Source organism: Topomyia yanbarensis, chromosome 3, assembly GCF_030247195.1.
Source record: "Topomyia yanbarensis strain Yona2022 chromosome 3, ASM3024719v1, whole genome shotgun sequence".
Lineage (NCBI taxonomy): Eukaryota > Metazoa > Arthropoda > Insecta > Diptera > Culicidae > Topomyia > Topomyia yanbarensis.
Window position 1 is genome coordinate 104025829 of NC_080672.1, and position 14117 is coordinate 104039945.

The 14117-nt window shown below is 43.1% G+C and overlaps 1 protein-coding gene across 5 annotated transcripts in view; it reads right to left on the reverse strand.

Moving 5' to 3' along the window:
• Positions 1–14117, reverse strand: part of LOC131691787 (myosin-IIIb-like) — a 306173-nt gene that overhangs the window by 29395 nt on the left and 262661 nt on the right. For all 5 annotated transcript variants that reach the window (XR_009305852.1, XM_058978428.1, XM_058978429.1 and 2 more), the window contains 2 exons: positions 9645–11446; positions 9425–9569 (listed from right to left, as the gene is read on the reverse strand). Coding sequence is in view for 4 of the 5 variants with exons in the window: in XM_058978428.1 (XP_058834411.1) it covers positions 9425–9569; positions 9645–11446 (1947 nt within the window). In the remaining variant the exon portion in view is untranslated. The remainder of the gene's footprint in view (positions 1–9424; positions 9570–9644; positions 11447–14117) is intronic.

The window sequence follows — 14117 nt, forward strand, 5'->3', positions numbered from 1 at the left end:
CACTAGTTGTGTGATTTGTATTCATGATTTCAGGATCTTATTCACGATTTTCGTAATTTCTGTTCATGTTATCATGATATTTTATTTTAGAGCTTACTTTCAAAGAGTAATGTAACTAATGGTCATGATATCAGCGGTTTTAGCATGGCCTTCGTAAATTCTCTTCGCCTTATCGTGATCTATTACTTTTTGGTTACTAATGGTTTTTTTTACTCGAAATAACGTGATAATATGAACTGGATCCTCAAAATTAGACTCATTCGCGATATCTGGCTTTGTGAACTGTTTCACGCACACTATTTGAGATTCTCAGTGCAGTTTTCGGGACATCACAATGAACCTTATCAAATGAATAACGATGTTCGAGGTTCTAATATGTTTTTGTATCGATTGCTCGTACCTCGTCGCTAGCAACTGGGAATTTCATTAAAAAGTGTATGGAACAAAACTAACTAACATATTAGAAAACATGAAACAGTTCACGAATACATGAGTAATACATCATGATTTCGTGAACTACTTCACTAGTACGGATATTGTGTCGTGACTAGTATGTTATGAATCATGTACCAGTTCACGAATACATGAATAATATTTTATGATTTCGTGAACTATTTCACGAAAACGAATGGTATGTTGTGACTATTATACTAGGTATCATGAACCGGTTCACGAATACGTTAATAATATTTCATGATGTCATGAACTATTTTACGAGCATGGATATTGAATCGTAACTAATATATTAGGAATCATGAACCAGTTCACGAATGCATGGATAATATTTGATGATTTTGTGAACCATTTCACGAGTACGGATATTGGATTGGGACTAATATAATGGGATCATGAATTAGTTCACGAGAATTGAATGAGTTCATGAATAAAATTCCGAATTTCGTGAAAGAGTTCATGAAAAAATAGCCAGAATATTTCGACGTTGTGAACTATTGTTCCTATAACTATGAAAAAATCATGAGTCAACCTTTGGTTTTGTGAATAATGTTCATAAAGTTGTGAACTAGTTCTTAGCGGAAACCGTGGCTGAAGTTCACAAAACAAATTCAAATATTTCCACAAATGAAAGCGTTATGCGGGCGTTACTGAAGGGAAATTGAACATAATTATAAAAGCCATGATTTTTGGTCATGGTCCTGTTTTCGTAACGTAAAAACGTGATTGTTCCAGAATTCATGGCACATTATTCACGATTTTGGGAACAATTTTTTTTTCGTGCAGGCTCGTCCCACTGTGCGCAGCAAGGAATGACATTGCGCCGTTCAATGCAGGAAGCATGATCGGTAGTAGTTCTTAGTAGAAATGGAAATTTATAGGTGGATCTTACATGCTCAAATGTTCGTCAATACTAGAGTCTATTTACAAAAGAATTGATGGAGCAAACAAAAAATAGAAATGACGATTTGCATTCAAATGAGATTGATCATTCGTTATCGAGCACTCAGTCGAGATAGAAGTCTTTTGTCATCGGTCCGTACACTCTATAGCGACAAATAGTGTTAATCCGCGTTCAAGGTTATTTGCACACTCTACGCCTAGTTGATGTTTCAGTATTTTTTCCCTTCTTTTGTGTTTCTGTTTCTAAGTACCGTTAGCCGGTAAGTGAAGTGAAACAGTGTTCTTCTAGTAAGCCGTCTGGATAGCGTTACATATACAAGCTAAGTATTAGTTTTCGTTTCCCCTTCTTGGTTGCCTTAATAACGTGCACTGGGCAATAGGCCCGTGCAAAAATGACTTCCCCTGACGGCGGTTTATCTCAAGGTGAGATGGACGTCGAAATAAAATCGGCTCCCCGGCTCAAGGTATATCCGAGCTCGGCCACCGGGCCATTTGTGATCTTCTTTCGGACCAAAGAAAAAAAGTGTTTGAATCTGTTGCAGATTTCTCGAGTTCTGACGGATCGGTATTCGGCCGTGACAGAAATATCGAAAATTCGCCCTGATAAGCTTCGGGTGGTGGTTAACAGTTCAGCTCAGGCAAACGATATTGCTGGCTACGAGCCCTTTACGAGGGAGTACAGGGTGTATATTCCAGCTAGCAGGGTTGAAGTCAGTGGGGTCGTTTCCGATTCGAGTCTGAATTGCGAGGACCTGCTAAAATATGGGACTGGCTGTTTCAAAGACCCCATGCTTAAGCCAGTGAAGATACTGGAATGCAAACGTTTGCATTCAGCATCAGTCGCAGCTGACGGCAAGAAAATATACGTCAACTCAGACTCTTATCGGGTGACCTTCGCCGGCTCTGCCCTGCCCAATTACCTCCTCTTTGACAAGGTTCGTCTACCTGTTCGCCTCTATGTGCCGCGGGTCATGAACTGTACTAATTGCAAACAATTGGGACACACAGCCTCCCATTGTAGCAATAAAGCCCGCTGTGGGAGATGCGGTGGGAATCATACGGATGATTCCTGTGGTAGAGATGTCGAAAAGTATCTCTACTGTGGGGGAAACCCACATGATCTCCCTTCATGTCCCGCGTACAAATAAGCGATCTTTTGCAGAAATGCTTAAGATAGCTACGCCACCTGTCTCTACAAACATCTTTACCAACTTGTCTACTGACGAAGGCGACTGTGATGAACCCCAGGAGGGAACATCTTCTGCTGTGCCTAGAAGTAGTAGAAAAAAGAAGAACATTTCCTCTTCCAAGCTTCGTCGTAAAGGCCAGAAGGTGTCTCTTCATGGTCCCCCTAAAATAACTACTCAAGGAAGTACTGGTGCAAAACCGAAGCAAGTCGCTCCCGGTCTCAGTAACCTGAGCTCAGAAAAGGAGTTCCTAGCACTTCCAGGAACATCAAAAACCCCAAGTGTTCCCATATCTCAGCCAGAGAAAGAAAACAGTGCTGGCTTAATAAATTTCTCTGACATTGTGGACCGTATTCTTACAGCGTTAAACATTTCTGACCCCCTTAAAAGTATCTTGATAAGCTTTCTCCCCGCAGTAAAAACATTTTTGATGCAGTTCACTGCGAAATGGCCCCTTCTTTCAGCGATTGTATCCTTCGATGGCTAATTCATCGAACGAGGTCAAGGATTTAATCACTGTTCTACAGTGGAATTGCAGAAGCATTATCCCGAAAATCGATTCGTTTAAAATCTTACTAAATAATTTGAAATGCGATGCATTTGCCCTATGCGAGACATGGCTCACTTCAGAAATAACCCTACACTTCCACGATATTAATATTATTCGCTTGGATCGAGAAGACTCTTACGGAGGAGTACTTTTGGGGATCAAAAAGTGCTATTCTTTCAATCGGATCGACCTCCCTTCGACACCAGGCATTGAAGTTGTCGCTTGCCAAACCAGAATTAAATGCAAAGACCTTTGCATTGCTTCCACCTACATCCCCCCTAGAGCCTCAGTTAGCCACCGACGACTTTGGGATATTGCGGAACTCCTCCCCGCACCGAGGCTAGTTTTAGGTGACTTCAACTCCCACGGCACGGCATGGGGTTGCCTTCATGACGATAATCGATCTACCCTACTCCATGAGCTTTGCGACAACTTCAATATGACTATTTTGAATACGGGTGAAATGACACGGATTCCTGCCCCTCCAGCGCGACCGAGCGTCTTAGATCTGTCCCTCTGCTCGACATCGCTGCGGTTAGATTGCATGTGGAAGGTAGTTTCTGATCCCCACGGCAGCGACCATCTGCCAATCGTAATTAATATTGCTAACGGTTCAGGGCCACCGAATACAATCAATGTTTCGTATGACCTCACACGAAATATTGTTTGGAAGAGCTACACGTCCGCGATATTCGACAAAATCGAGTGCACTCAAGTGCTTCCTCCGGAGGAAGAGTACGGGTTCCTGGCTGGCTTGATTCTCGATACCGCGATTCAAGCTCAGACTAAACGCGTACCAGACGCGAACTCACGCGGGCGTCCTCCCAATCCATGGTGGAACAAAGAGTGCTCAGACGTGTACGCGGAGAAGGCCGCTGCGTATAAGACCTTCCGGGACGACGGGCTGCCAGCTAGCTACCGACAATACGCGATGGCGGAAACGCGCATGAAGAGTTTGATAAAAGCCAAAAAACGTAGCTACTGGCGCCGGTTCGTCGACGGACTAACGAGAGAAACATCGATGAGCACTCTTTGGAGTACGGCCCGGCGCTTACGAAACCGAAACAGTACTAATGAGAGCGTGGAATATTCAAACCGTTGGATATTCGATTTTGCCAAGAAGGTTTGTCCGGATTCCGCCCCGGCACAGAAGATCTACCGCGCCGCGTCCCCTCACAATAACGCGAACGAAACACCGTTTTCGATGGTGGAGTTCTCACTTGCTCTCTTATCATGTAACAATAAAGCCCCAGGGCCAGACAGAATCAAATTTAACTTGTTAAAGAATCTGCCTGACTCTGCCAAGAGACGCTTGTTGAATTTATTTAACAAGTTTCTTGACGATAATATTGTCCCTCATGATTGGAGGCAAGTGAAGGTCATCGCCATTCAAAAACCAGGAAAACCAGCCTCCGACCACAACTCGTATCGACCGATTGCGATGCTGTCCTGTATCCGAAAGTTGTTCGAGAAAATGATCTTGCTTCGCCTCGATAATTGGGTTGAAGCAAATGGCTTGCTGTCAGATACACAATTTGATTTCCGCAAAGGCAAAGGGACGAACGATTGTCTTGCGTTGCTCTCAACAGAAATTCAAATGGCTTATGCTAGCAAAGAGCAGATGGCATCAGTTTTCCTAGATATAAAGGGGGCTTTTGATTCAGTTTCTATCAAAATTCTTTCTGAGAAGCTGCACCAGCATGGTCTTTCACCGACTCTAAACAACTTTTTGCTAAACTTGCTGTCTGAAAAACATATGCATTTTTCGCATGGTGATTTATCGACATCACGAATTAGCTACATGGGTCTTCCCCAGGGCTCATGTCTAAGCCCCCTTCTCTATAACTTTTACGTGAATGACATTGACGAATGTCTTGTCAATTCCTGCTAAGGCAGCTTGTGTGGTCTCTATTACAGGTCCCAAAGCCGTCGATCTGCAAGGACCATTGCAAGATACCTAGGACAATTTGTCTACTTGGGCCCTCCAGCTAGGTATCGAGTTCTCCACGGAGAAAACAGAGCTAGTCGTATTTTCAAGGAAGCGTGAACCAGCGCAACTACAGCTTCAATTAATGGGTCAAACTATTGCTCAGGTTTCAACTTTCAAATATCTCGGGGTCTGGTTCGACTCTAAAGGAACCTGGGGATGTCACATTAGGTATCTGAAACAGAAGTGCCAGCAAAGGATCTACTTTCTCCGTACAATAACCGGAACATGGTGGGGTGCCCACCCAGGAGACCTGATCAGGCTTTACCAAACAACAATATTGTCTGTGATAGAGTACGGGAGTTTCTGTTTCCGCTCCGCTGCGAACATACATTTCATCAAACTAGAGCGAATCCAATATTGTTGTTTGCGTATTGCTTTGGGTTGCATGCACTCGACACATACGATGAGTTTAGAAGTGCTGGCGGGCGTCCTTCCGCTGAAAAATCGATTTTGGGAGCTCTCATATCGATTGCTAATCCGATGCGATATCTTGAACCCGTTAGTAATTGCAAATTTCGAAAGGCTTGTCGAGCTCAATTCTCAAACCCGATTTATGTCCTTGTACTTCGATTACATGGCACAAAATATCAATCCTTCTTCATACTATCCCAACCGTGTCAATCTCTTTCATGCTTCTGATTCAACTGTATTCTTCGACACATCCATGAAAGACGAGATTCGTGGAATCCCGGATCACATACGTCCGCAAGTGATCCCAAGCATCTTTCATAGTAAATTTCGAGAAGTCGACTACAACAAGATGTTTTACACCGACGGGTCAAGCCTCGACAGCTCCACTGGCTTCGGTATATTCAATCAAAACCTTACCGCCTCATTCAAACTCAATGATCCTGCTTCAGTTTACGTCGCAGAACTTGCTGCTATTCAGTATACCCTTGGGATCATTGATACTTTGCCCACCGATCATTACTTTATTATCTCGGATAGCCTCAGCTCAATCGAGGCTCTCCGTTCAATGAAACCTAGAAAGCACATTCCATATTTTCTGGGGAAAATCTGGAAGCGCCTGCGTGCTTTGTCTGTAAGATCGTACAAGATTACCTTAGTTTGGGTTCCCTCGCATTGCTCCATTCCAGGTAATGAAGAAGCGGACTCTTTAGCTAAGGCGGGCGCTTTACAAGGTGACATATATGAAAGACCAATTAGCTTCAGCGAATTTTTCAGTATTACTCATCAGAGAACCCTCTAAAGTTGGCAAACTTCATGGAGCAATGGTGAACTGGGAAGGTGGCTACATTCGATAATTCCTAAGGTATCGACGAAACCTTGGTTCAGGGGGATGGATGTGGGTCGGGATTTCATTCGCGTGATGTCTCGGCTCATGTCCAATCACTACACGCTGGACGCACATCTCCGGCGTATTGGGCTCGTGGATAGCGGTATCTGCGCTTGTGGCAACGGTTATCACGAAATCGAACATGTTGTCTGGGCATGCGCCGAGTACTGTTCTGCCAGATCTCAACTATTCGATTCCCTTCGGGCCCGAGGAAGATCACCCAATGTCCCGGTTCGAGATGTACTAGCAAGCCGCGATATTCTCTACATGTCCCTTATATACACGTTCCTCAAAACCATCAATATCCAAATTTAAATGCCCCTATCTTTTCTCTTATCATTCCCAGAAGTGCCCTCTTCCGCCTACCGTACCCCAACGATGGTTTGATACGACTCCAAGACGAGACAAAACATCTGTCGAATGAACCAGCAATACGAGACCTACAGTACAACATCACACGCGCAGCGCGGTGTGGTTCCGATCCGTATCTGAGCCGTACTACGAAATCGTCTGGAGGAACCCCTGCCGGCTCGAGGAAAACCGCCCGGCGTCCCAATACTTGATACATCCGTTCGAATCTGTAATCCTGGCCGTTGATTCCTGATGACGGAAACTGGAAGTTTATATCCCCCCCCCCCCGTTTAGCCTTGTCCACCCTCTCTCCCATGTCTCTGATACACAGATGTATGACTTCACCCCCTTCTCCCCTTGAATATCTTCCCAAAACTTATGTGCCCCCCTATCTTCTAATTTTAGTTGATCAATATTTAATCTCGTTAAGAAATGCACAACAGTACCACTACTATAAAATAGCCCTAATTAACTCCCCCTAATCTTGAACCACTCTCTCTAGTTATTTCTAGTTAATAAGCTTGTAAAATGTTCCGCTTAGTTAATAATTAATTTCTCCTACAATCTCCCTTCTAAAAATCATAAAGTGAATTACTATAAAAAGAACACACAAAATGACCCGTCCCCCAAATCTTACGAATATTATATTATACCCTGTTTTATATGTATAAGTTAGCTGTAAAGTTTTTTTTTTAGTTTCATTATATAAAACAAAATAATATTGAAATGTGTAACCCCCTAGTTTTAAGAAATTCGAAATGTAAAACAATGAAAAAATGGCACCTTTAAGCTAACGCATACGTGCCTTATCAAATAAACAAATTGAAAAAAAAATGAGATTGATGGGAATTACACCAATACGTCAATATATTGAACGCGTGATGTTGATAGCAAATAGCGTATCCTAAAACTTCAATATCCTTGTCTAAGGTTTTCAACAACAATAATTAGAGAGCTACTTAATCCGTACAATTTTTTACGCATATTTTTATATAAGAAATTGAATAATCTTTATTAATGATTATTTTCACTCTCTTGTTTGAAGGATTTTGAATGATGATCATTTAATGATCAATGAACAAATCTTCTATCTGTCGTTTCAGGTTAATGAAAGTAGATTCCAATGTTCAAATGTGAGCAAATTGGCAAAAGTATGGCAAAAATGGAAAGATCATCTGGAGTTTTATTTTGATTAGTAGGTATCAGTTTACTGATCATGCGTTCCAAAATGCTACAGTTTGGTGGTCCTCAATTGCAGAAAGTGTTTAAAAATTTGGAGGGCACAGAGGATTTTTCGCTGGTCATGATTGAGAAACTCTGGTATAATGTGGCTGTTGACAGGCTAGAGGCGTACTTTAAGCCTCGCAAGCGCGACAAAAACTGAGAAACATGAAGCAAGGTAATCTGTAACGCTTCTCTCACGTCGTATTACGCATGCGTCTGCAGTTGAAGGATCGCAGTTTCTAAAAATGTTCTAATGATATCCGAAACGTCTTTGAAGAGATTATGCCAATTGACGAAATTGTAATAGGATGCATCTCACAGGATTTAAGATGAAATATTATTGAAAAGCACCTGACGCTAGCAGAGGTTGTGGAAGCCTCGTTTGAGAGTGTGAGTCTACTAGAGATGGAGTTTATTATTAGCGATGCTGCAAGAAGATCTTGCCCGCTTAGGTATCTCCCGCATTCTTCGTAAATGCGGTCGAGAATCGATCTTCAATATGACGGCGAGCATGTAGTGAAGAGTGTTTGAAGGATGCACCCTAAGAGCACAGATTTGAATGAGGTCACAGCGTATAGAAATTAAAGAAAGTTTTTCCCCTCAAGACAAAATCCGGTTAGAGACATGAACTCGGAGCTGATGGCGTTGCAACTACGAGAATGTGATACAAAGATTCCGAACAAGTTTAAGCCGGAAAATTGTCATTGACCGGATTACTGGTGGAATGAAACTTTTGCGCTTCTCCATACAAAATATCTTGAAGTGACAAAAGGAACGAAAAGATATTTTGTATGGAGAACTCTAGAAGAGCGAACAGAAGAATTCAAAGCCGCAAGTGCCACAAGAGTCACCATAAAGAGCGAAAGCTGTGTAAGAAAACAAACGTGTTGCAATGAGTGGTGCCGTGGTTCTGATGCTAGCCCATGAGCGAATGCGTATGTCGCGATCGCCAATATTAGAGCTCCAGTCCTACCCGCTAAAACGTATTCAGAAATGTTGAAGATGATCAGCGATGCATTGTTACCGCAATATAAGTCAACGGGTGAGCCGCCGCTCAATATGGTGAGGAAATCGACGAGACGAACGAATAGCTTATACACAGCTTTATACCTGGATTCTGGAAAGCTGCTTTGAAAACAAGACACTGATCTATGTACCATGCCGAAAAAAGGCCAAAAACAGATTACGATAACAGCAAACTTTCCACGGGGTTCCATCCTGAGTTCAACGTTAAATTTGCAGATAGTTGCTAGTTTATGGTCTCAAGCAATATTAATATGAGGTTCAGACTACAATTGACTATTGCTTAAGCTGTTCAGCCAGAAAGCAATAATATGAAAATTTTAAACAATTTTCTATACATAATACCAAATGGCATTACCATGCACACTCTGTCTCAGAATATTTACGCGTATAAATATCCAAAAGTAGGTTAAATAAGAAGTTAAAGATAATTATTTTCATCCTACCTGTTGCTCCCACGTAAATATATGCTGGTTGAAGTAGTACTGAATCTGTTCATTTGCAATGTTGATGCACAGTTGTTCAAATGAATTTTTAGAGAAATTCTCAAATCCAAATATATCCAGCAGCCCAATTGCTAGTTGCTCCGGGCTAAAAGAAATGAAGTATACAAAAGTTATGAAACATACAACTAAACTCAAACCACCTCCACCCCCTGGTCCTCACCTGTTATTCGGCTTATTATGTACCAGCAGCAAATTGATCTGATTAACCATCCAATCAAACAGCCGTCCATACAAACCCTTCGCCATGGCATCCCTAGCAGTGCAAGCTTCGGCCACATTGTTGTGTCGGGTAATGGTTTCACCACGCGTCACCACCGAATTCGAAGTCAATGCATCCAACAAATCGGTCGATTCCACGCCCAACAGCTTCGACACTCGGTGCATCGGAGCCACATCGATGACCCGCGCACGGCTGTCCGTGTTATCATTGGAATCTATCTCTCCAAACTCCATATCACCCAGGTTCAATATGGCAGCCAGCACTCGGTTCACCATGTCGACTTCATCGTCGCGGAAGCCAAGCACCTTAAAACTAGCCAGAAGCTGCTTCCAACGGTCAACGTTGGTTTTCGGTAACGTTACGGTTTCCTGTAGGTAACGATGAGTCTTCCGATACGACGGATGTAGGTAATATTCTTCCAAGCGCTTTTCCGCCTGCAAACCATCGTACATGTAGTAGAAAATGTGGAAGTTTCCTTCGGCTTCAGCTTGTTTGACCACCCGGCTCTGCTCCAGTAAGTAAACGAAGATTCGTGCCCCATTCACCTTACCACTGCGGGCCATCGTAAGCTCCAGGTACTTGCCGAAGCGAGAACTGTTCGAATTGATTCCGGTTCGTGCATTCCCGAATGCTTCCATGATCGGATTTACCTGAAGTATTCTTTCTTCCAAATTTTTGGTAACTGCTTTGCCTAAATATACAAGCTGCTTCAGAAGAAGGTTAGCGCTTTCCGTTTTACCAGATCCACTTTCGCCTGAGATGACGATCGCCTGATTCAGCTTCTGGTGAACGAGGGCCTGGTGAGCGGCATCTGCTACTGCGAAAATGTGTGGCGGGTTTTCGGACCGTGATTTTCCAGCGTATTTCTTCTGATGGTAACTCGTGTATAGTCCTAGTTGAGCGAATGGATTGACTGCCACCAATATGTCGCCAATGTAGGTGTAGATCTGGCTAGTTTCGAATCGCTTTTGTAGTTGCTCAACTATCGTTTCCTCGGTGAGAACATCCAACGCCGCCAGGTCATCCATGTACATCTTCTGCGGTTTCGACTTCCGATCTGACTTGAGCTTGCCATATTTAGTGGTTGCTTCTGCCTGACGAGGAGCTCTACCATCCGAACGTTGTTTCTGAATTTCTGATTTCAACTCCTGCCGAACCTGCTCTACATATGGTCCAACCGTTTTAAGAAACGGATGAGTCACCAGTTCCTTAGAGAAAGGTCGCTGCTCCAAATCCTTAACCAAACACTCGGAAATGAAATCCGACAGCATGGCCGAGTACAGCTCCGGGTGGTTTAACTTCGGGGGCGGATTTCGTGGAATTTGGAACAGAGCTCGCATCGGATGTAGTTCACACAGTGGTGGATCTCCTTCGGCCAGCTCGATCGCCGTAATTCCAATTGACCACACATCACATCGCGAATCATACGACTGATCCAGCTGCTGTTCGCAGGCAATCACTTCCGGTGCCATCCAATAGGGCGTGCCGACGCTAGTGTTCCGCCGGGCCATCGTGGCTGCCAGATGCGAACTGACGCCAAAGTCGACCAGTTTGACTTGACCATTCTCGGTTAGTAGTATGTTGTGTCCCTTGATATCCCGATGCATGCAGTGGTTCTCGTGAAGAAACACCAACGCCTGGACCGTCTCCCGGAGAATGTACGCAATTTGGTTGTTGGAAAGCCGTGTTCCACGGTTGCGCAGGCCCTGGACGAGGTCGGTGACCGAACCGCCGGTACAGAGCTGGAATGAGAAGGGAAAGACAAAATTTAAAATTTGGTTGAGCGTGAGTGGGTGAGTTGTAAGCGAAGCAGTAGTCTGTACAGCGAGTGCTGTGCTTTCAGCGATTTTGAGTCAGACAAGGAATCAAGCTGGTTAATAAGAAAGCTCTAATATTTGTGATAGGATCGATGGAAAGTCTGTCGAAGTTTTTATTTCAAAATCAGCAATTTACAAATGCTTGATCATTAAAATCGAATTTTAACTGAAGATATAAGTACATTCCTTAATTTCTCAATAATAGTAGTTCAAACTAGAACTTTTAAAGTACTGAATAAACTATAAAAAATAAAGGTGGTCGGAATCAGTCGATTAATTCATCAAATAACATAGCAATTATTTGAAAAGAAAGTAGAAGAATCGGTTGACTAACTATCACTAGGCTATATCCAGTCCATAGAAAACACCTTACTTTTCAGATTATCTTCTCAATTTATGATAATTCAATATTTTTAACAATGTTTTTTTGTTTTACACTTTGAAATTGTTAAAAGAAGAGGATTACAATTTGATATATTTCTTTTACCGAGAACCTAAAAGAAGCAATGTAATAGCTATCCTAGAGCTACCAATAAAATCAATGGGATAATTGAATTTTATTAAAAGTAGATGAAGGGAGGTCTGGAGTAGTAATACAGTTTGGCATTTTCTGGAAGATTGATTATTAAAGCAATGGGGCTCACGACTCACTTCCGTACCTAACCACTAAAACACTCCTTACTCTTTTTTCGCCCTTCTTTCTCACGTAACTACATCAAGGTATTACTTTGTAGGGGGCTCGTTGTGCTTTCGTTGCACGTTTTTCTTTAGCTCACGAATTTTCCACATCTATCTCGTAGCCTCACGCGATTCATGAAATGGCTTCATCTCTCGCCGACGACGATCGTCGCATTCTGGGACGCGACGCTTTTTAATTCGGGATGCCCCGAATCTCCCACCTTAGTCGACCAAGCGACCATGAACCATTCCAAAACTGTTTGTGGGATTGACGAAATGACCGTCCAACACGCTTAAAATGGCAACATGGCTTCGCTCTCTGTCGAACCTGATCTATCCTACAACAACATTGAGGTTTACTACCAGAATGTTGGCGGCTTAAATTCATCAGCTATTTGCTCGCCACTGTTGTTATGGCCGCTGTGACCGCAACGTCCTTAACAGCCACAAGTCATCAGGTGGTGGTGTACTTGCTATCTAATCGACTGTCATGTGTCAAAACGAACAATTCTAGAGAAAATTTTCAATAGGACGTAAGTAACAATGAGAGATTCTCTTTGGGGTCTTTCTCTTCTGTTCATTACTCGGCCATTTCCAAATTTACTACTCTACTCTTTGTCGGCTTTCGATATGTACTGGAAAATTAGTACAAAGTGTTGTAATGACGTCGTAATAAACGAAAGAGAAAGTAAACAAAGAGAGGCTCTCAATGTTACTTACGTCCTATTGAAAATTTTCTCTAGAATTAGTACCAATCAACACCCTCCCTGGAAATCAACCGTCCTTAGACGATTACAAACTGCTAAACGAGCTGCATTTAAAAAAAATCTTGAAACATGAGCCACTTGCATTACGAAATCACTACTTTCAACTCACCACGAACACAAACAACAAAGCAGATGCGCCTTTTAAGACACCAGTGAAACGTCGGGCGTCAACTAAAATCTAAGCCCAAGTCGATCTAGAAGTATGTGAACGAGTAGCGAAATGAATCCGGCTTACTAGCTTGGCTCCGACACTAAAGAAATTCGCCAACTGTTCTCCAACAAATTTTCAAGCGTTTTTCCGACGAGAGCCCAGTAATATCCCTCTTCTACTTTAATGACGTCAACATCAAATAACAATGACCCCGCCTTTCTTTCACCGACGACATGATTTTTTTCCACAAATGCTGAGTTTCTTTAGAGTGAACTAGAGAGCTTTAGTACGTAATGTGATACGTTCAGTTCAGGAGAACCAACTATGGTCGACAGAGCGCTGTTACCGGGCTTCAGCGTATTTTTAACGGTGTGACTATGACTTTAATCTGACGAGGAATTCGATACAAGAAAAAAATATTATCAATTCTTTTGTTTAGCTGCTGGTTCCATGAGCCATTTAGCTCATGTTTCCGTGAGTCATTGGGCTCCCAGTTTTATTCCGATTTATTCGGATTCCGATGTCTGTTTTGTGAGCTAATTACCTCCCATTTTTGTCACGAAATATTCCACGGCAATAAATCTGCCCTACCGTGAATTCCGCGGCGGTAGAGTTCTCTCTATACCGATGTTCGTTTCCGTGAGCCATTTAGCTCCCAGCTTTGTCTCGATTTACTCGGTCTAGTCTCCGGCGGTGAATCTAGCCTACTCAACGGGCCAGCCAGTAGGTGCTGAGGCCTGTCTAGCGATTCCGGGTGGTTCGTAGCTTCCAGTTCACGGGCGACCCAACGACCCACTGCTAGCTGTTCGATGTGATCTACTCGCTCCAATCCCCGGCGGTGGATCTAACCAACTCATGGTCCAGGCCGACAATTCCGGCGGAGTCTGACGGCCGGTTCGCTGGTACTCTGACGGCCGGTTCGCTGGTACTCCGACGACCCAAACCCAGGGCTACGTAGTGCATTATACAACTGGTCCCCTGCGGTGGACCTAATGTAAAC